Below are 22,514 nucleotides of genomic sequence, written 5' to 3' on the forward strand. Positions count from 1 at the left end.
TCTGGGGAAAAAGGCATTTTACTGTGCTTAGTAAGACTTGACTGTAGAGTTTGGAGGTCCATTTCAGTCTCTCCCCGAGTCCACACCTGCAGAGCTGCTGTGTTCTTACCTGAACATGGATTCTGCCCAGTGGAACTGATTATTTACCTGTGATTAAAGAGATGGGGATTTTCCTGAGTGACAAAAATCCATCTCCTACCATACTCCCAGATTCTGATTACTGCACCTTCAGATTGCACATTATGATTCACCTCTGCTTTGAGGCTTGCTGCTCAGCTGGGATTTATTTTTTCTTCCCTTTCAATCTTTTCACTTATACTGGTTTCCTATCCCTGCCATCCCTCATCTCTTTCTAACCCCAATTATAATCCAAGTGTGAAACCCACAGAACTGCCAGTTGTTCTCCATGATCCTGTTTCGTCCCTGCTCCCTGTTGCTTCCTACAGGAGGATGATTTCTTTCAGTTTCTGCAGTGCATGAATGGTCTCTTCTGCTGGGGTTTGCCTGCCCAGCGTTACAGACAGACACAAGTGTCCTGGCAGGATGCAGGTCAGCTCTAGAGGAAGGGCTGCAAAGCTGGGATTAGCATTGCCCTGCTCTCAAGCCAATAATCCCACTAAGATGGGATTTCTTGTCTTGGGCTCATCCCTTGGTGGGTGGGCAGAGTAATTCAGCTCCTGGAGCTGGAGGAGGTGCTGCTGACTCAGAGGCTGGCCCAGCCTTGGCCCCTCCAGGAAGCACTGCAGGGTCTGTGTGCACATCAGACCGTGATTAGTGCTGCTCTTATCGTTCTTATCTCTGCTGGAGCAGTTATGATATCCCTGATGCCTTTGGATGTGCCATTCTCTCAGCTGCAAGGGCTGTACTGCCTGACATCACCCTTCTTTGAGCTGGTTGGGCACTAGGGAGGGTGGGATTTTAATTCTAATGGGATTTTTTTTTTAGACTTTATGGCCTATAGGCTTCATGTGAGGAATTCCATTGAAATGTATAAATACTTTCCTTGAGATTAAAAAATACACAAAAGGATTTTTGTACAATTTTTCTCTAATACTAAAATTGTGTCAACATGGATGTTTCTATATTGCCCTTCACTGGATTTTTTTTCTTAGTATTTGATTATCACACTATTTTTCAAAGAGTGGGTGTATAACAGAAATCTAAATTGGTCAAGAAATTATTTAGTGACTCAGATCATATTCTTGTGTCTGGGATGTCTAAATGAGAAGGGGAGTTGCTGTATTTTTCCCTAGCCCAGCTGAGAGAAATAGCCAAATAAAGGTTTTAAACATTTTAAATTTCTAAATCAAATCATCTCAACTAGGCAAGCTGCCTGTTCCCTGTCTCTTATCACAGGAACAGGGGAAAATTATCATTCTCTGAAGGCACAGAGAATTATTTATTACATTTATTAAATAGATGGTCATGTTTTGCAGTTAGGCTTCCAAAGTATTGGACGTGATTTATGTGGAAACAACATTTTGGACCAATAATTGTATCCTGGTGTTTTCTTCAAAATCTTTCCAAAGCCTTCCTGGTTCATTCTTTGTTACATTTGGCTTGCAGCTTCTGCCTTGTGAGGCTGCAAGATTCTTGATCCTACTTTTGGTTTGTCTTTGAAAACAGATTTAATGTCCCACACTGATTTATCTCCCACCCTCTTTTCAGGCTCCATCCAAGTTGTGTTTATGTTGTTTATTCCAGTGCCAGCATCAGAACTGTTTTCCCTTGGAGCCTCTTGTGCTCCCTGTGCAGAGCTGAGCTCAGTAGCATCCACATCCTTGGTGCCAGTGCCTTCAGTGAAAATAGGAATTGTTACTGTTCCAGAGCTTTTACTATGATTCTCAGTAAAGCCTCCCATCCAGCCTGCCTGTTCCTTTCTGTCCAGCTTTGCTCTATAACTTGGTTCATCATCACATTACAGTTCTTGCACAAATTGCTCTTTTCTCCAGTTTAGCACATGATCGCATCTGATGATTCATAGTCCACATATTCTACTGAAGATGTTATCAATACATTACATTTTTTACTCTATCCTCAAAGCAAAGACAGTTGGGTATTGTTGCCTTAATTTCTCTACCCTGAGTGAGGTCTTTTATGCATTTCCCCCCATTATTCCTAAGTCTTGCAGACTATTGAGATCTGATGTGTCAACCTGTAGTGATTTGGGAAGCTCCCTCCATTCCTTCAGAAAAATATAGAGGCATTATTTGCCTTTATCTTAGGACATAATTTACTGGTTGATTCTTTTTAATTGCACTGATGATAATGAGGGAATCAATATGCAGCTTTGTCTCATTGCTCCTTCAGAGTTAGGACAAGGAAGTCTTCCCTGTGGTTGGAGTGCTCATGTTTCCTGAGTGAAAATGTCACTCTGAGCTGCATTGACCCTTCCTGTCTACAGAAACTGCATTTTTTAAATTCATATTGGGGAATTCAGTCAGATAAGTGAAGTTTGGAAATAACACCGAATGATGATGTAATTGAGCTTCACTCTGTTCTCTTCTACCACAGTTGTGTTCAGGTTGAAAGGACCACAATCATTTACACAGTATTAACTCAAGGGGTGTGTACAAGTGATTTTCCCAGCTGAGTTAGACCTTTGGGGTTCCTCTTGATGCCACCCTAACCCTGGGCAGTCAGGAAAGCCCCCTCCTGCTTTCCCTTCCCTTTGGGGCAGGTTGTGGAGCCTTGCTGACCACGCCCTGATTGCTCGCTGCAATATGGAAGAGGCCGTACGGAGCGTGTCCTTCAGTCCTGATGGATCCCAGCTGGCACTTGGGATGAAGGATGGCTCCTTCATTGTCCTCAGAGTAAGGTAAGATGAGAAAACCACTGGCTATCTTAGCAGAAGAAATAGAAATAATAATTGCAGGTGCATCCTTTTTAAGAGGTGGTAGTTTGGCAAAGAGGAGAAAATCTATGCTTTAATTAATTTCAGAAAATTAGCTCTTAGTAATAATGTTGATAAAATTTAAGATTTACAAGTTTGGCTCTTTTCCTGTACTCTGAAGTTTTACAGCTATTTAGTAAGAAGAAATGTACATAACAGAGAGAACATAGTTTGGAGAGGGATCTTCTTCAGTGATGATTTATTTCCTATCATACACATACCAGGCAAAATAATTGGTGATCAGAAGATATTTTTAACTATTTTCAAGATAAACCTGAATTCTACTTTTTGTGTTAGAGGAAAGCCTTTTTTTTATTTTGCATGGCTGCATCTTAAGCATTTTCTGTCTGAAATGCTGTTATGGAGGGCATACAGAAGCAGGTAAAGCCTTAAACTGGCCCTAGAGTGAAACATCCAAACCCCCAGTGTGTTTTCAAAACACAAAAGCTGTTTTAATTGATACCTGGAAGAGTTTACCCCCTCCTGACTACTCCCCATATGTTTGCCAAGCATATACTTAAAATACTTGGAACTCCAAGCTGATAGGAGGGAAAAGCCTGGGAAAACCCCTCTAATGCTCTGCTTTAATGACTTTAACAAAACTTAAGTGAGCTGTTCATATTAGTTTAAAAGCCTTCCCAGTGACTATTTTTCTAAAGAAGTTAATCTTCTTTGTCTCCCAGTAATCTTGTCCTTGTTAATTTGTCTGATGCCTCCTAGAAATCTCAGGTTAGGAATGCTTCTCCTTCCAGGACCCTGCTTTTAACAGTGCTGTGTGTCAAGGTTTGAAAGATGCACTTAGAAAATGTATCTCAATAAATCTGGGTGAGATGCTGCTAGTAGTACTTCATGAGAGCAGGTGAAGAGAATGTAGAGCACTGTGGACAGGCTGTGTGGTTTCTGTCTCTTGCTTTAAAAAATACTTAGAATCAATGGAAAGAATAGGAAGTTAGCTACAAAAAAAAAAAAGGATTTTTAGAATGAAATCTAATTTTTGTTGTACAAATTATTCAGAGCATCTATCTTTTTATCTGTGGATTGCAAATCCCTGGGTTTCCAGCTGTCATTCCCCCCTCTGGCTCCTGCAGGGACATGACCGAGGTGGTTCACATCAAGGACCGCAAGGAGGTGATCCATGAGATGAAGTTTTCCCCGGACGGCTCCTACCTGGCCGTGGGCTCCAACGATGGCCCCGTGGACATCTACGCCGTAGCCCAGAGATACAAAAAAATCGGGGAATGCAACAAATCCTCCAGTTTCATCACTCACATCGACTGGTCTGTGGACAGCAAGTTCCTGCAGACCAACGATGGTGCTGGAGAGAGGCTCTTCTACAAGATGCCCTGTAAGTTTACCAGGGGCTCGTGTTAAGAACAAGTTTTGGTTTTGGTTTGAAGAGAACATTACAAATACAACACAAATATTACAGGTGAAAGTGGAGTTTCCTGGGTGGAACTTAGAGAAATAACCACTGCTTGTTTTTTAAATCAATGTTCACTGAATATCCTCAGCTTTAAGGAAAAGCTGTCTCTGCTGTGTGAATTACATATTTTTTCATAGCAACTTTTATAGGTTGACTCGCTCTCAGGTAGCTGCCAACGCCCCTCTGTCCCTGTTGTCCTTCCTTCAAATGATGAATGATTCCTGTCAGCGATCAGAATGTTTTTAAGGATGTAAAAATAGGAGAACTGTTTGAGTCAGCCCGAATTGCTGAGGTTCTCAATGTAAAAGCTTGTTAGTAGAAGCAACACTGATAGCTAATTGACTTATTTTCACTCTTATTTGAGAATGCTTTCTAGTATTTAGAGGAAACTTTTGCAGAAGAGAGCTTATAAATAAAATTTTGGGCTCTTTTGAGCTAGTTTGGCAGCATTCAATCAACTCTAAAACAGCCCCTGTAAGTAAAATGTACCACAGAATGGCTGGCTGACCAAATTGTCACGTTTCAGGGACTTAATTTGGATGAAAAACTCCTCCTAGCACGTCAGCATGATTTAAAATTGTGTATTATTAACCTTCTGGCACTTGAAAGTGTTCTAGGCACTCATGCTATTCACAGTACTTTCTACATGAAGGCATTTCTTTGGAAGATTTGGAACTACGAAGTTTTCCCAATGTCTTTAGCATGCTAATCCTAATTAGCATACTAATTCTCATTAGTATTCTAATTATTTCTAATACAGCTGCATTAGAACTCCTTAGATCTGTGATGTCCTCAAACACCACAAATGAGAGATTATAGTAATTTAAAGAAGGTTGTGACTCTTCTTAATTGAGGTTAAAAATTAATCACAACTAGAATACACAGATAAATATAATTAAAAGAAACAGAGTTTCTAAAAAGCAAATGATGAAATTGGTTAATTCACCTGCCCATTTTCAGCTGGGAAGCATCTAACGAGCAAAGATGAGATCAAAGGAATTCACTGGGCCTCATGGACCTGTGTGATAGGATCTGAAGTGAGTGGAATTTGGCCAAAATACACAAACATCACAAATGTCAACTCTGTGGATGGGAATTACAACAGCTCCGTGCTGGTGACTGGTGATGACTTTGGGCTGGTGAAATTATTCAGATTTCCGTGCCTAAAGAAAGGTAAGATGGAATTTTGTATGGCTGAAAAATGCAAGATTTGCCTCAACACCATATTAGTGTATTTTCTAATGGTGGCTTTTCATTCTGATGTAAAATTCAAATTAATGTGTGCACAATTCCTGTGGGCATTAATGAGACCAGACTTTAACCCTCTCTGTGTAATTGTTTTCAGAAGTGTTGAGAATGTGTGGCTGCTTCCTCAGAATTTGCACTGTACCAAGCAGAAAGCCAGAAATCCAAATCAAGCAATCTTTTGCCTTTCTGAGCTGCAGTGTTTAATTTGATGTCACATCTCAGTATATTTTCAAAATCTGTTTTAGGAAAAATGTAATGCATGTGTTGGGTTCACCCTGGCACTCATGGCCAGAAAGGTGAAAATTAAACCTTGTGTGTGTGTCTGCTACTTCCTGCCAAGGTTGAAGTACTTTGCTGACAACTGAAGATATTGTCCACATTATTTTATGCCACTTATTTTTATATCATAATTACTTTTCTAATCAGCATATCAAATGAGGCATTTGAGTAATTTTTGATTTTCAAATTTTACAAGCATATGTTTCTGATTGGTAACTAACTTCATTAGTTACAAGGTTAATTTTTTTCCTCAAACCACCAGCTCTCTTCTTGTTTTCAGGAGCTAAATTCAGGAAATACGTTGGCCACTCAGCCCACGTCACCAATGTGCGCTGGTCCCACGATTTCCAGTGGGTTTTGAGCACGGGAGGTGCCGATCACTCTGTTTTTCAGTGGAGATTTGTTCCAGAAGGGATAACCAATGGCATCCTGGAAGCCTCTCCACAAGGTGAACATCATCTCTGTTCAAGTATTTATTAAATTAAGTCAGCAGAAAATGCAGCACTGCTGGAAGAGCTTTTATTGAATTAACAGGAAAAAAAATCATAATTCTTTGGAACTGCATATACTCAGCATGTTTGGGACACTGAAGCTTTCAAAGACAAGCCTTGATTTGGGGCACATTAAAAGCTGCTGCAGTCTGAAATTATTTGTGTTTGGGAATACATAGGCAGCATTCCTCAAAGTGTCTGAAAGAAGGCATTTAGAGGGACTAGATAATTAAATTTTCAACCTTAGCCATCTAACTTGCACTCAGAAGTCGTACTACACATATTTAATTGTTTGCTTTTCAAAGCAATCTCACAACAATAAATTTCTCATATTTATGCAGTAGCTGTACTTGAGATATTCTTCTTGTTACAGTCATGTTCCTTATATTATCCTACCCAATCCATATGATCTGGGTCATGGTGATTGCTAAAATCTGGATTCCCTGCAGCAGAAGGGCAAACTTTTGCTCTGTACATGCACAATTTGGTAAAATATCTACATTGCAGCAAACATTTTAAGCACAAAGAGTGATCAGTGAAAGCTTTTATTTGCCATTTCTGCATGTTTGCTCTCCAGACCCTGTTTTGAAAGCAGAATTCTCTGATGCTGGAACTGTACCAGTAACTGCTCAGTGATTTTTCTTCTCTCTGCCACCTTCCTGCCCCGGGCAGGCAAACAGGAGAGACAGAAATGAATCCTGACACATTCAGTCAACCCCCATGACTTTTACAAGCTGCTGGAGCTTCCAAACTTCTTGAATGCTGCTTTGCCCATAGTCTCAATTATATAAAAATGTCACATGCTATTTTCTTGTGGTTTTATGTGTTCAGTTTATTGATTTGATTTGATTTTTTTAAGCAGAGGGCGGTGTTGATTCCTACAGTGAGGAATCGGATTCAGATTTATCCGACGTGCCAGAGCTGGATTCTGACATTGAGCAGGAAGCCCAAATCAACTACGATCGCCAGGTGAGTGTGAAATAACACACAGGACCAACTTCCCATCACCATTCAGGAAAGAGAAGAAGTTTACTGCTGACTCATAGCTGCTCTCAGTTATTTTGATGGTATTCAGCTGATTATGCAACCAATATACGTAAATCCTTGAGCTGGAGATGAGAATTTTAAAGGGTTGGAAGGTGATCTTTAAAGTCCCCTCCAAGCCAAACCACTCAGTGATTTGAGTTCTGTTTACAAACCACTTGAACCTGATTCCAGGAGCTGTTGTGATTGTGAGCTGTGTATTGCCTGTCCAGTGTCCAGTGGCCTTCTAGCTGCAATGGGGAAAGGTCAGAAATTCCTCAGAGCAGGACTGGGATCAGGTACTGAGGGGGGAAATTCCAGAATAAATTGGTTCATGTTGATTTAAGGGATTTAATGACTGACATGAAGCTTCGTTCTGGAATGTGGGAAGTTCACCTCTAACATTCCAGGTTTTAGGCAAGGGCATCCTTTATCTTTTCACCTCATTTTCTTGACTACAATAAATTGCATAGGTCCTTCTGCCAACAGCTGCTTTCACCTTTTTATTTCAGAGATCAGTCGTGATTGGCAAATGAAACAGATTTTGCCAAATTCTCTCCCTTTCCCTCTCATTTAAACCCAGTTTCACCAGAGTGCTGGTCCCATCCTCCTCCTCCTCCTGATTTTCCATTTGTATTCAAATCAGTCATCATCCTCCTCCACGCTGTCTGTGTGTCAAAAAGGACGTCTGGGTTTAAAAACTACAAGTGACAATATCACTGTAGGCAGTTAAACAGCAATATTCCAGGCAGGTTAATGCATGGAAAACCAGAAACAACTTAAAATAGCATCTCAGATAGGAACTGTGAGACAGCCCCAAGCAGAAGCTGCATTTGGCATTTTATTAAAGGAAATAATTGACAAAAGCACAGGGAAATAAAAACATTGATCTTATTTTGAGAATTGGGGTTTGGTTTGGGTTTTTTTTCTTTTTAATGTTATGGCTGAAGCAGCAGAGAGGATTCTACATTTTGAGATGCATCAGAACATGATGCCCCAGTATTTTGTTTCACTGAGTTTGTTTCCTTCTTTTCCTTTCTTCCAAAAATCTAGTGTTGCTTCTTGGAAGTCAGGTAGATTTCTGTGGGAGTGGCAATTTCATTGTCCATTTGTCCAAGAAATGTAGGCACAGGAAAGAAACACCAAAGCTACATTTTAGCATTGTAATGGATTTTGTTTGGGGATGCTTCAAACATGTTTAGTGGCGCCACAGAGTTTTAGCACTTCTGAAGTGTTTAAATGGAAGGTGTTTTGTGTATGTATAGAGCTGTAATTGTGTTTTGGGATTCTGGACACATTGGCAGATCACTGAAGTGGTTTTGGTTCCTGGGTATTTCACCATAATCCCGAGATAGAAGCAGTTCCTCGTGCTCAGCTTTGAGCTTGGACATTGAAGCACAGATGAAATTAAAAAACACCTGGAGATTCCCAGTCACCATTTACATTCCTTTTCACTAAGTGACACTGGAATCTTCTGGAAAAAATACCCTCTGCTGCTGCTGCTTCAGATTGTTGTTCTGGGCCACTCAGGCCAGGGGAGTTCATTGTCCAAAAAACATTTATTATCATCTGAAGGCTGGGAACAACAGTGCCTGGCTCTGCATTGTAACCACTGAACATCACATTAGCATATATTAAATTTCATGCTTAAAGTCACTTTCACTCACATACACAAATATTTATAAAACCAGAGACGTGCAGTTAACTTTAGCAACTCTTCTTTAGGTTTACAAAGAAGACCTACCTCAGCTGAAACAGCAAAGTAAAGAGAAAAACCATTCTGTGCCCTTCCTTAAGAGAGAGCGAGCGCCCGAGGACAGCTTGAAGCTGCAGTTTATACATGGGTAGAGTAACATCAGATAATATTTGTTATTTCTCATTGATTAACATTGCTGGGGTGTTCTAACAATTTGGATCAGAGCATAAGGAAAGCATTTTTTGGTGCTTACCCACAATTAATTTGTCATTGTTACTGTGGTAGTTCTTAGAGTATCAGATAGAGATTTTCTGTTTTCGGTTGGATTTCAGGCTGGATGGAGCTCTGAGCAACCTGGGCCAGTGAGAGATGTCTCTGCCTGTGGCAGGGGGTGGAACTGGGTGATCCATAAGGTCCCTTCCAGCCCAGCCCATTCCATGGTTCTCTTTGCTAAGGAACAAGGGAAGCTTATAACACTGATAAATAACACATCAGTGTTGAGTTTTGTACTTGTTGCTCACTACACCTGATGTTTCCCAGAGCAAAGGTTCTGTGTTAATTGTTTGTAATTGCTGTGATTCGTTAAAATGCCTGATAGATCTCTGCTCCAATCCAACTCCTTGTGAAACTTACTTGGACACAATTCTATGTAAATGTTACAGCCTTTTTATGAAATGAATGCTGATTTAGGAATTGAGTGCAAAGCAGCCCTTGAGATGATTCCTGAATTCCTGCTCTTTGGGGGAGCAGTCTCTGCCATACCTCTGAGCTCAGGCTGTCTCCTCAGGACTCCTTTCCTTTAACACACCATGATTTGTAACACAGATTTCCCCAGCAGCCATGGGACAGCCACGAGATGTTTGGTGTTTGCTGCAGGTACAGGGGCTATGACTGCAGGAACAACCTGTTCTACACTCAGGCAGGAGAGGTGGTTTATCACATCGCCGCCGTGGCCGTCGTCTACAACCGGCAGCAGCACTCGCAGCGCCTCTACCTCGGCCACGATGACGACATCCTCAGCCTCAGCATCCACCCCATCAAGGACTATGTGGCTACTGGGCAGGTGGGGACTTCAAACTGATAGAAGTTATATTTTTATACAGAATTAGAAAAATCCCCATTCTCTTTTTCCTTAAATGAAGTGTTTCCTCCTAAATCCAGGCAAACTGAATGTTGTTTCCTATTTCCCTGCCAAGACTGTTGGAGGTGATGATGAAACCGTTCCTATATAGCATAAACTCTACCAGTCTTGTGCTATGGCCTTCTAAATCTTAAATTTACTTTTAATCTCTGCAGTAAAACACAGGAGCTGTGTTTTAGCTCCTTCCTAGAAGGTTTTGGACTTTCATTACTCTGTTGTGGTATTCTTGTCCTGCAGGAGCTTTCAACAGCCTTGCTCAGATAAAAGCTGTTGGGCACTTTCCTGATATCTGGTACTGAATGTGATGTATTCAGTGTGTACATACACATTCAGACATCAGGATAAATGACACCATGAATATTCTCCTGAATAGTGATAGAGACCATCCACTGATATTGCTCTGAAAGAGAAAATAAATCTTGAAAAAGATAAAATAGGCCACATGACAAAGATATGATAATGCTAATTACTGTTATTGGTGTGCTTTGAACTTCCGTGGGCAGAGATGCCAATTAACCCTCTGATCTAGGTTGGAAGAGACGCTGCCATCCACGTCTGGGACACCCAGACCCTGAAGTGTTTGTCATTGCTCAAAGGCCAGCACCAGAGAGGAGTGTGTGCACTGGATTTTTCAGGTAAGCCACTGCCTATGTTTATCAAAATGATTAATTTAAAAGCAGCTCTTGTGATGAAATGTTAATCCAAAGAGGTGTTAAATGACAGCCAAGTACCAATTTTACATGGAAGCTTGCTGACTTGGGATAAAAATAGCATGTGTAGTGAAGTCAGTCGTGGGCCTTTGGTCACTTGGTCAGTGACTGATTTTGGCAGTGTCTGGTAGATAATACCAAGTGTGCAGCTGGAATTTTGGTCACTGTCTGCATGATGGTGTGAGAATTTTAAAGCAGGCAGGATGGTGACTCAAAGCATATAAATGAGTTGGAAATGTCACCTCTGGGCTCATCCAGTTCTTCACATTTGCTAGCAATTGTCACATTTTTCAGTGAATTTACAGAAAAAGTAAATATGACAAACAATTGTCTGCTTTCTCTCCCACTTGCCTTTCCAAGCTGGCTGCCCTAAGCTCTCTTAGTTTTTAGGGGATAATTCCTACTAAAAGCACTAAAGCACTGGAGAATATCATCCATATGGTGGGGACTTAAATACTTCCGTATCTTTATAAAAGGGCTTGAAAACTCATTCTTCCTTCTTCTATTAAAAAAAAAAAAATAAAGAGATTACTTTATCTGAACTAGCCTCTACTTGATCTGATTTTTTTTTCAATTATATTCAAAGCTTATTTCATATTCTGCTCTCCAGAAATGGGGTATTCATTAGGATGTAGATCACATTTGTAAGACAAGACTATACGAAAGAAGTTTGACTTCCACAGAGATAAATCTGTGGAACTCAGTCATATTCCATTATCAGGAGAGGAGCCCTGGTGTTCATCCAAGAGCTTGAATTCAAAAGTGAAATTGCTGACCCACTGTGGTGTGTAAGCTCCCTCTGAAAGGAGATAAAGTGCCAGAAGGAGGGAAAATGGATAAGGATGATTTAACTGATATCAGTGTGCATAGATGTCAAAAATCTTCTGGTTCAGATCCTTAATTGAGCAAATGTTCCTATATTTGAAAACACTTTGTGGTTTGCATTTTTAACACCAAGTGAATTCCTGTCCAAGTAGGAATATTCTGGATCTTGGAACCCATGTACCTGTAAAGAATAAGCTGGCCAAACATTCTGTGGGCATTAATCTGTAAAAAAATACTGAAGGTTTTTTAAAAGTGTAGCAACCATTCAACATTACAGTGTTGCTTTAGGACCTGATGCCAGGAGTAATGCCCACACTGCATTCCTAACTGGCTCCAGGTGGGATTCTTGGCATTGACAGGGACAGAGAGCTGAGCAAATGTGCACCTCCCTGCAGGATCAGAGGCTGCACTGCCCCGTGTAGGGGATTTGCATTGTCTTAATAACAGAGATTTCAGAATTAGCTTCAGATCACACACTTTGGAGCTTACAGAAAGAAACCCGGGGCTCCCAAGCTTTTCTGGTTGTAGCTGATGCAGCAGCTGACTCTTCCCCAGGTTCTCCCTGCCCTCACACCCTCTCTGAAACATCAGCTGCTGCCCATTTCTGAAAGCTGGGTCCTTCTGGTGCAGCCCTTCGCAGGACACTGATTCCAAGAGGATCATTTAATTCCTGCAGAGTTTGGTTGTGCCCTCTGGTGGCTAATTTAACACTTATACCTTGGGATATTGTTTGGAGGGTATAGTCCATGTTAGTGCATAAACCTCCTGTTTCAAGTAAATAAACTTTAAATTATTGTGTCTTTTGGGGATTTTTAAAATAAACTCAGTTTTGGTTTCTTGTCCTGTATTTTAACTTCATTTTTTCCTACCTTATTCTGCTCTTTCCACTTGGTTTCTTTCTGACTGATTATTAAATTCTCCTTCTCCTTCTTGACTTGGTTCCAGTAGAACTCAGTCATGAAAGTCTGTAAGAACTTACTCAGCCCTATGAACTCTGCAGTCATTCTGATGGAGTGGTTTATACCAGTGATTCTTTTTCTTCTTGAAGTCAAATATGCCCAAACCTTCACATCATTCATTTCTGAGAAGCACATTCCCAGATCAGTGCTCTCGTTCGGTCTCTGCCCAGCTCTGCTTCCTCCAACTATGACTTTTCTGCAGTTAAAAAATCCAAGCAGGTGATCAGCTCCTCCTACACCCTATAAAGTTCAATTTTCTTATAATAAACTGCAAAAATCATGGCTTAGTTTTATAAACTTTTTAGAATTTCAGGACAAAAGTTTGTCTCCAAAACTTTGTTAGAGATGGTTGTGTTTATCATTATTTTATACACGTGGCAAGTGTGCCTGGGTACTGTTGAATTATGGATGATTTTCTCTTCTGGCTTTCCTTCCTCTCATTATCAGTACTGCTGTGTCTTTCCTGCAGTGAAAGCAAAGATAGCCAGCAGTTATTTTTAGCCTTAAAATTTTATATCGTATTTATAGTTTCATCACCCTGCCTATGAACATTTCATACTCTACTAAATCTCTGCACCATTTCAAGCAAAGAAAAAAAGGCATCATCTGATCAGAAATATTTCAAATAAAATGCAAGGTGAATTTAGAGCGCTTATGAATTTATGAAATTGAATTTCATTGCCTTGTTTGAGCCTCCCTATTTTCGTCGTACTTAGGAATATTTTGCCTTTAGGAGAGATCTGAACTCCAATTTCTTGAACTATTGTTTTGGGGTTTTTTTTGCTTTATTTATATCTATCTATCTATATCTATATCTATATCTATATCTATCTATATATATAAACAAAGCAAATATATATATTTAAAATGTATATTATAAATATTTATGTAATTTTATTTCATTTTTATTCATTTATTAATTCTTTATTAATTTTTTATTTATTTTTATATAATTAGAAATTCAGTTTGCAATGTGATTGTTGTGTTCATTTTCAGCTAAAGCCTTAGCACCTTTAACTCTCAGTATTGCTTCTGTACAGCTGATGGGAAATGTTTGGCATCTGTTGGGCTGGATGATAACCATGCCATTGTGTTCTGGGACTGGAAAAAGGGAGAAAAGCTGGCAACAACCAGGTGAGGGTACACACAGTTTAAAATGTCCCCTCTGATTGCTTTTTTCTGAATAGCATCATCCACATTTTTCCTATGAACAAAGAGATAAAGCAGAACTCCCCTCTGAAAACAGGATGGTGTTTCAGAGCAACATACCCAGATTAAAAACCTGGGGATGCACAGTGCAGAGTTTGGAAATTGTGTGAACTATTTCTGGCAGGAGTTCCTTAGCCTTTCTGTTGGGAGAGCCACATTGGCACTGTGGTTTGTTTCAGGCTTTTCAAGTGAAGTTTAATCTTTTCTCCCAGTTTTATGTCCTGGCTCAGGGCAGAAGTCACCAGAGGTGTCATTTCCTTTATGTGTTCCATGATGTGCTGGGTTCCATCAATAACCAGATCACTTTCTAAAAAGAAAAAAGAGTTCCCTCTAATCTATATATATTTTTTTCAAGCACTGCTGATCCTGCCTTTCTTCTGAGCCAGCTTTGTCTGAACTATTTGCTCTTTCAATTGCCAAAGGACAGCTCAGCCAACAATCTGACAGTGAAGAGTCCTCTACAATTGCTTGAAGGGACCAATTCTGGGAAGAGAATTGGACTAAAATTACATGTTTGCTATTTTATATTCAGGTACTGGGTTGCAATAATAGATGTTCAGTGTAGGAGAATCAAACTGTTTGAGAACCTGGTTTCTGTCTCAGCCTTGGACAAAGCAAATGTGCCCCTGGTCACTAGGACTGAGCAGAATTCCTGTGAGAGTGGATGCCTGTGCCAGAAGGGCAAGGGCAGAATCCTGTATGCTCTCTGCAGCCATGTAATGTAGCATTGCTCAGTAGAAATTGTTAGTATAGCTGCAAAAAAATGCCTGTGAAAGGTAATTTACTTTAATTACTATATGGTGACGTGTTGCAGAAGAAGTGAGGTTTTCTGGCAGCAGCACTCTCTGTTAGTAGTGCACCATTACTGAAGAAATCATTGTTTTACTCCATGTGTGTGTACCACAATCTGTTAGCTCTACAATTGCACCTCAGACATGCAGTTTATTAGGCAGTGAGGGTTTAAATCCTGTCTCAAATCTGTCCTGGAGGCTTTGCTTAGCAACAGCCCTGGCTGTGTTGTAAAACGTGACATTTTCCTGGGCTTTGCAATCCCAGCTCTGCTGTCCCCAGACAGATTGTGCTTGACTCGCAGGCAAGGAAATACTTTATATATTCACATGCTGACCTTTAAGCTTTTAAAAACAAGATAATGATGAGCTGTGTCACTACCTGGCTGCTGGTGCTCCCAGGACAGATAAAACAAGGAGCACTCGGTTTCTTTTCACCATGCAATGCTGCATGTACCCCATGGATCTAATTCTTGCTAATCTGTTCTCTTGAAAATATGCAGGATCCTCACAGAGAGCAGAAAAATGAACGTGTCTTCTAAAATGTTCCAGTTTAAGCCATTGTTTAGATTTTTGCAGTGCCTAAAGGCAAGTTCCCTGTTCTGGTGAGCACAGGGGGACACAGGGAGACAGACAAAAGCCCTCATGTGGCCTTTGCACGCAGGAATAAAAGAACATCTCCTTATAATCAATCATATGGACACATATAAACCTGAAAAATGGGTGTCCATTCACCATATACAGACATTCATGTTTATTCTGCAGTTATATTTATTTTTTGAAATGTTCTTTTTGTTTAATCTTTCTAGAATGGTTTATTTCAGCATAACTCCTGTTTTTTTTTGTTGCAACATTAAGAACACTCTTATTTATTTGCTTTAATTGTTTCAGAGCTAAATTATTCAGCTTGTTTCCCTGTCCTGGCTCTCCTAGGTCCTGTCTAATTTCATTAAATCCTTGTGGAGTAAGTTGGATGCAGGATGTGCTGCAGATGTCAAAGGTGGCCAGTTTTGCATCCAGACCGATCCACTGGAAGGAAATCCTGACCCTGAGAGGGGTTTCAGAACCACGTGATTTTCCAGATCTGCTGAGCCTGTCAGGGAAAAGTGACTTAATCCTAGCACAAAACCTGCAGATGCACAGTGAAAAGCAGCTCTGGGGGGCTTAGAAAACACTGACATAGATAAAAGTAATGCTTTAGAAATGGGAATATTTTTTGCTATGATAAGACCCAAGCTTGTAAATTCCCATAAATACATCAACAAGCATAATTTTAATTACCCAAGAACTAAACCTGGAGGTGAACATGCTGCTGAGTGAACTGCTTCCTACACTATCATTTTAAAATTTGTGATTTTATTTTCCATCTTGAAGCCCACAGATTAAACACTTCCTCACTTTTCCTGTCAGAGTATCTTTCAATATTTATTGAGTTCTCATCCATTTAAATATTTATGTTGACCTTTATGTCTTCTTTTAATTGCCTTAACCTTTGTTGCCTGCTCCTTTGCTCCTTTGTTATGACTTAAATGAGCTGAAATTCAGTGGGAGAGGGTTTTTATTCCCTACATTTCTGTACTCCTCACATGGTGTGTGCTCAAATTCTTCCTGCCATCTCCGTGGGGCAAACTCCCAGAGCTGAACCCTTGCTGATTAGAAATATAGCTCTCTACTTTTTGTTAGATGGAGAAATTATTTATATCAATGATTTAATTAGTTGGAAATGTTAAGTCATCCCTTGCCAAGCTTTTAAAATATCTACCTTTATTGCAGGGGCCATAAAGATAAAATATTTGTAGTGAAATGTAATCCACATCATGTGGACAGACTGGTCACGGTTGGGATGAAGCACATCAAATTTTGGCAGCAAACAGGTACTGTATTGAATATTTTATATTTGATTAACATGAGGATTTGTGAATATTTTTAATGCAGGAACACCATGTTTTCGGTTTAAGAATTTGTTTTTTCCAGTTACCAAAATATTAAAGGGCTGAAAACCCACCTCTGAGTCAGCAAATGTCGCAATATTCCTTCCTCCTTGGAAAGAATTTCCAGTTAATTGTGTTTAAATTCTAGTCATATTACTAAGGAATTCTCCTGAGCAAGCATCCTTGGCTCCCAAAAAATCAGGTTCTGATTGAGGATATTTTTTATTCAGGACTGGATTTTTCACTCTTCATGACTTTTTAGTTGTGTACACATGGCACAAGTACTCAGAACAACTCAAAATTAGGTAATTTTAAGAGCTTCCTGCACTTCATACCATACTTTAAGGGTTCAAGTAATTGAGGTGCTCTAAGATTAAAAATATTTTTTTCTGCTTTTTTTTTTCATCTTTAGGTTATTTTTGCAGTGATTACATAGACTTGCATTGCTGTTTGCCAAATTCCATGATGGGAATGTGCATTAAGCAGCATCTAACTCCCAGAATAGTCTCTTTGCAATAAAAATGGTGCATTTTTAATTCAGATTTGCTCAATGGAGTGGGGACTCAGTGTGGTGTGAGCTGTGGAACCCACACAGGGTGGGTTCCCTTGACACAGGGCCACCACTGCAGATGATATTTTGTAATTTATGTGGATTTTTGCCTAAGCATTGGTTCCTGGGCCTTCTGGCTGCTTCTGCTTCCTGACCCACGGCAAGGCTGGGGTGGTTTGGTTCTCTGACAGCCAGAGGAGGAGCAAACCTGGACATTTATTCTGCCAAGCTCTGCCAAATGCTCCGGGTGCCAGGGAACAGCTAAACCAGTTTTCTAGTTGTGCTCACCTCTACAGAGAAGCAGCATGGCAGAAGCTGCTGTGGGCAAAAAGCACCCTGCCAGCCACTGCAGCAGTTGTTTTTGCACGATTCCTCACCAGATTTCTCTCTTGCTTGGAAAGACAACCTGAGGCTGTCACCGCTGCCTTCACTTTCTTTGTGCTTTTCCCTTGTGCGCTGATTCTGGATTTTTGGGCAGCCACAGGAGATCTTGGGCTCAGACATTTGTCCTTTCCAGCCCTGTGGCTACGAGCCCAACCAGAGCGAGCCTTGTGCTGCTGTTGCAGGGGGAGGCTTCACCTCCAAACGGGGCACGTTTGGGAGCGTGGGGAAGCTGGAGACCATGATGAGCGTCTCGTACGGGCGCGTGGAGGAGCTGGTGTTCTCTGGGGCTGCCACTGGTGACATCTACATCTGGAAGGAGACCCTGCTGCTGAGGACAGTGAAGGCCCATGATGGACCTGTGTTTGCCATGCATGCACTGGACAAGGTCTCTAGCGCTTCACTTTGATTTTTTGTTGCTGTAATGGATTTTAGAGGTGTTTGTAATTCAACAAAGCCAACGGGAATGAGTTCTGTTATTTGATAGATCTGGATTTGTAAGCACCCTGTGCCATGTGCTGGTACCTGACCAACAGCTTTCTGACCTCCAAAAATCCAGAATTTACTTCTCACTCTGCTCAGGAGTGTTATTTTCATGTTTGTGTAAACCACAAGAGAGTAATGGGTGACATTCCTTGCCTCTTCAACCTGATCCCAAAAATATTTGTGCATTACCAGTTTCCAAAATATGAAACGTGATATTTAAACAATATTATTACTGTGTCTTAGACTTTAGATATCCAAAGGTTTTGAGTTAACTATTCCAGATAGCAAAAGAATTCTCTTTCGGTTGCATCAATACATCTATAAAAGAAATTATGGCAAAATATTTGCATCATATAAATGAGCTTAGGACAAAGTTTTGCCCCTGGCAATTTGAAGATAATGTTGATAATGGACTATCCCTTCTGAGGTTGTGGTTTCAACTGTAGAAGTAAAGGATGAGAAGAATGTTAGCTATTAACATTTTTATATATCAAGGTCAATTAAGATCCCTGTGGCTCAATCCTTTCTGGCCCTAATTGATTGTTCCCAGCTTTCCCATCAATTTTTCTGAACATCCTTCTTCACTTAGATTTTTGTTGGTTAGTTATTTATGCTCTTTTGCATTCACTTGGCCCAGATAATCTGCCCAGGGAATTAATGAGAGGATTGGTCCCTGATGCATTATTAGAACTTGGGTTGAAGCATCTGTTAAGTCAATTGAATCTGGTATAGCTTAAGAAGCTGTTATTGCCAACTACTGCCTCTTCTAAAGGTAGAACACATTTTTCCATCTCTTATTTCCACATGCAGGCAAATGTCCTGGCCCAGCATTTCTGTTTACAACAGTGTGTGCTCCATCTGCTTGCAAATCTTTATAACCCTAGAAAAAACAACTCTAAAATCTTGTCCACTTGAATGTTTCCATCATAGGTACAGACTCCAATATTTTTAGTTTGACACATGAATAAAAAGCAGGGGAGGCTTTATTGTGCATTTGGACATGTCCTTTTCAATCTCCTCCTGAGTGCTGATATCTGTGTGTGTTCTCCTACTGTGACTGTGCAGGGCTTTGTGACGGGTGGAAAAGATGGAATTGTGGCCCTTTGGGATGATATGTTTGAGAGATGTCTGAAGACATATGCTATTAAAAGAGCAGCACTCTCTGCTAGTTCTAAAGGTATTGATTTTCAGTGTGCTTCAATAAGGACTGTGTGCATAGAGGGTGCTACAATGGTAGTAAAAGGGTAGGACTGGGTGTCAAATCTTTCCAGCAACCAAAGGGAGCAGCAACACACCACTTGGTGCTGCAGTGTTCTGGTTTGGTCCATGTAAGATGTGTTTCTTGTGTTCCTTGTCATTTAGAATTTGTTCTGCTGTTCCCTTTCTATTTCATGACATCGAGCTTTGTTTCCATTGGTGAAATGATTTTAAGGAGAAATGTGCCCAGCCTTGAGATTGGCAGTTCCAAAGTCAACCCAGTTTCCTTGGCTGGCCACATTCCCTGTGGTGAGAGCAGAGACCTGTGAAATTCCCCAGGCCTCAGTGTGGGAGTCTGGAAAGGGATGTTCACATGTAATCACAGAAATTCTGAGGTGCTGGAACTCCTGGGCCCCTTAGACCCTGTCACTGTTAAAATATCAGTCTTTATATTTGCTACAGACAAACTCCCCTCTCTAAATTAGCAAGGAATCCATGGATTAACTGGCAGTTTGATCAGGCAATTTTACCCCATGTGCATGATTTTGAACAGATTTTATTTATATATAAACTGCAAGTGATATGAAATTTTAATATATATATATATATATATATATTTTGCATTCTTCAGGTTTACTTTTAGAAGACAACCCTTCCATCCGAGCCATCAGCCTGGGACATGGGCACATCCTGGTAGGAACTAAAAATGGAGAAATACTTGAAATTGATAAAAGTGGGCCTATGACTCTGCTTGTTCAGGTACTGTGTGGATCTCCCACAGCAAATTATTTCCTGTATTTTTACAAAAACGCTGGTTCTTTGGTATTCTTTTTTCAGTAAATTTTGATCACATGAAGTAATCCTTCAAATTTGTCTTGCCTGCATGACTGCCTTTGCTATCCAAAATGTGTGAGGTTGTGTTTTATAAAACATTGAACTCATTCACTAATGCAGATTGAGAGCAGTAAGAAATTATTTAACCTTGATATGCAGTGCTAACAAACTGGATGCAAACTGAAGGAAAGCTGGAAAAAAACAGGAAGAGTGATTAACAAGTTGGAAAACTGAGAATCTGAGGCAAGATTAAAACAAAGTATTATGTGTATGTTGGGCAAACAAGGATCTAAAATAGGACATAAACTTTGAGGATTAGCCAATATTAGGGTTTTAGGCTAAAGAATCAGGTTTGGGAGTAACTGTTGCCTATTCCTCTTAAGTTTGGAAAGGAGGATATTGGAAGAAGAGGAATTACAGCCAGCAATAGCAGAGGGGACAATGGAAGGGCATTTTAGACATTTGTCAGGGGAGACAGAGCAGACATTCAGGTCTTTTGGAACGTGGAGAGCTTTGGAGTGAGGAGACGGTGAAAGCTTTACTGCCTGGGACTTACAAAATGAGGCAGGGCAAGCTCAGAACATCACACAGCCCCACGTGCATTATTTCCTCCTGTATGGAATGCTTTCCTCCAGGGCCATATGGAAGGAGAAGTTTGGGGCTTGGCAGCTCATCCTCTCCTGCCTGTCTGCGCCACCGTGAGCGACGACAAAACCCTGCGCATCTGGGAGCTCTCATCACAGCACCGCATGCTGGCAGTGAGGAAGCTCAAAAAAGGTAACCCTGCCTTGGCCAGGCCCTGGGAACTGTGGATCAATCCCCTGGCACAGCTCCCTCTCTGCTTGCAGGGCACATCTCAGCCCTTAATTGGGTAGGCAAAGGACACAGTCATTAAGAAATTGGGAGCAAAACAGGAAATAAATTGTCTTTGGCATGTGTCAAGTCAGTGTAAAGGGAAGGAAGAAAAAGAATTGTAATCTATTGTAATGAATAATAATAAAATGAACTTCAGTCTCTTTTCCCCCAATTTCAAGGGGAATGAGCTGACCTCAGAACCACTTTCCTCCCTAGGAATACTTAAGGCCAGTACGTTGCTGACATAAACCAATTTCCTTATAAAGATAAAAGTACAATTTCCTGCATGTTGAGCACAATCATCTTTTGCTGTCAATGTGAGTTTTACCTGTTACCAGCTTCTCTAAAATTAACACTTTTCCTGCCCACTCCTATACAAAATTAGATAAGCCACACTGAAATGCTGCCTTCTCAAAATTACTCTCATTTTATTAACTCATTGATATCCCTCAGGAAATTTTGAAATGTTCTTTTTCAGTGACAGATCTGGAGCACAGGAACCCTTAACTGGCTGGAGGAAAACAGAGTTAAATGTTTTGGAGAGGTGAACTTGGGGAGGGATGAGGATAGCAGTAGGAGAGTATGGTCAGGAATAATGCTGAGGCAGAATTACACTGCCTTTAGTAAATCTCTGAATTTTCCATCCGGATTTCCTTTCTGTATGTGTTTTGGGTGGCTTTTTTGGTTTTATTTTTGTCATTGGTGTGTTTAGAAGGTGGCTGGAAGGTGGTATTTGCACATAAACCTGTTTCAAAAGGCATTAAATGATAGCTGTCAGCTCCAGAGCACCCTGTAACAAAGCATCCATCATAGGCCTCTGTGACATATCTGTTTCAAGAGATAACAAATGTGTTTTAAAACGACATACTTGATGTAAAAACCTTTCGGCCCCAGCTTTTCAGCTTTGACAGCCTCATTTCCACGTGCATCCGCAGGCGGGCGCTGCTGTGCCTTTTCTCCGGACGGGAAGGCGCTGGCGGTGGGGCTGAACGACGGCAGCTTTCTGGTGGTCAATGCCGACACCGTGGAGGACATGGTCTCCTTCCACCACAGGAAGGAGATGATCTCTGATATAAAGTTTTCACGAGGTACAACCAGATGATAAATTGGAGTGTTTATATTGCAGTTTGTTTCTCTGGTCTAGACAAGGTTGAGTGTTCCAAAGGAAGACTGGCTTTGTGTGCGCTCCGTGCATTAAATACTTTACAATTCCTTGTGGCTGTGTGCTGCACTCTAACAGGCCCTCCCCTGCCTGGTGACTTCACTGGAGTGGTGCAAATCACACCAGGATCAGTTGGAAGATTTACCCTTCAATAACCTCGGTGTCTCCTCCTTACAGAATCGGGAAAGTACCTGGCTGTGGCTTCCCACGATAACTTTGTAGATATTTACAATGTCCTTACCAGCAAAAGAGTTGGAATTTGCAAAGGTGCCTCGAGCTACATCACCCACATCGACTGGGACTCCAGAGGTAAAGTGCTGGCCAGAGATACAGACTGGAAATGCTCCTAGAATGGAATATCAGGAAGCTGTTCCCCTCCAGTTACTGACATCAGCCACTGATGCAAACGCTTTTTCCCCATGGGGCACTGTAT

At 40.8% G+C, this 22,514-nt stretch overlaps 1 protein-coding gene across 16 annotated transcripts in view; it reads left to right on the forward strand.

Moving 5' to 3' along the window:
* The window catches only part of EML6 (EMAP like 6), an 87,895-nt gene that overhangs the window by 40,336 nt on the left and 25,045 nt on the right, over positions 1–22,514 (forward strand). For 14 of the 16 annotated variants that reach the window (XR_015772116.1, XM_088052443.1, XM_088052446.1 and 11 more), the window contains 16 exons: positions 2,681–2,818; positions 3,982–4,238; positions 5,277–5,489; positions 6,124–6,291; positions 7,194–7,303; positions 9,083–9,201; positions 9,930–10,116; positions 10,724–10,829; positions 13,729–13,822; positions 16,459–16,559; positions 17,733–17,935; positions 19,099–19,210; positions 19,862–19,989; positions 20,700–20,841; positions 21,855–22,007; positions 22,259–22,390. Coding sequence is in view for 15 of the 16 variants with exons in the window: in XM_088052443.1 (XP_087908569.1) it covers positions 2,681–2,818; positions 3,982–4,238; positions 5,277–5,489; positions 6,124–6,291; positions 7,194–7,303; positions 9,083–9,201; positions 9,930–10,116; positions 10,724–10,829; positions 13,729–13,822; positions 16,459–16,559; positions 17,733–17,935; positions 19,099–19,210; positions 19,862–19,989; positions 20,700–20,841; positions 21,855–22,007; positions 22,259–22,390 (2,363 nt within the window). In the remaining variant the exon portion in view is untranslated. The remainder of the gene's footprint in view (positions 1–2,680; positions 2,819–3,981; positions 4,239–5,276; positions 5,490–6,123; positions 6,292–7,193; positions 7,304–9,082; positions 9,202–9,929; positions 10,117–10,723; positions 10,830–13,728; positions 13,823–16,458; positions 16,560–17,732; positions 17,936–19,098; positions 19,211–19,861; positions 19,990–20,699; positions 20,842–21,854; positions 22,008–22,258; positions 22,391–22,514) is intronic. The other 2 variants (XM_088052445.1, XM_005525470.2) reach the window with 1 other exon arrangement.

Source organism: Pseudopodoces humilis, chromosome 3 (genome assembly GCF_049639895.1).
Source record: "Pseudopodoces humilis isolate 2021_Gansu_Grassland_sample_001 chromosome 3, ASM4963989v1, whole genome shotgun sequence".
Classification (NCBI taxonomy): domain Eukaryota; kingdom Metazoa; phylum Chordata; class Aves; order Passeriformes; family Paridae; genus Pseudopodoces; species Pseudopodoces humilis.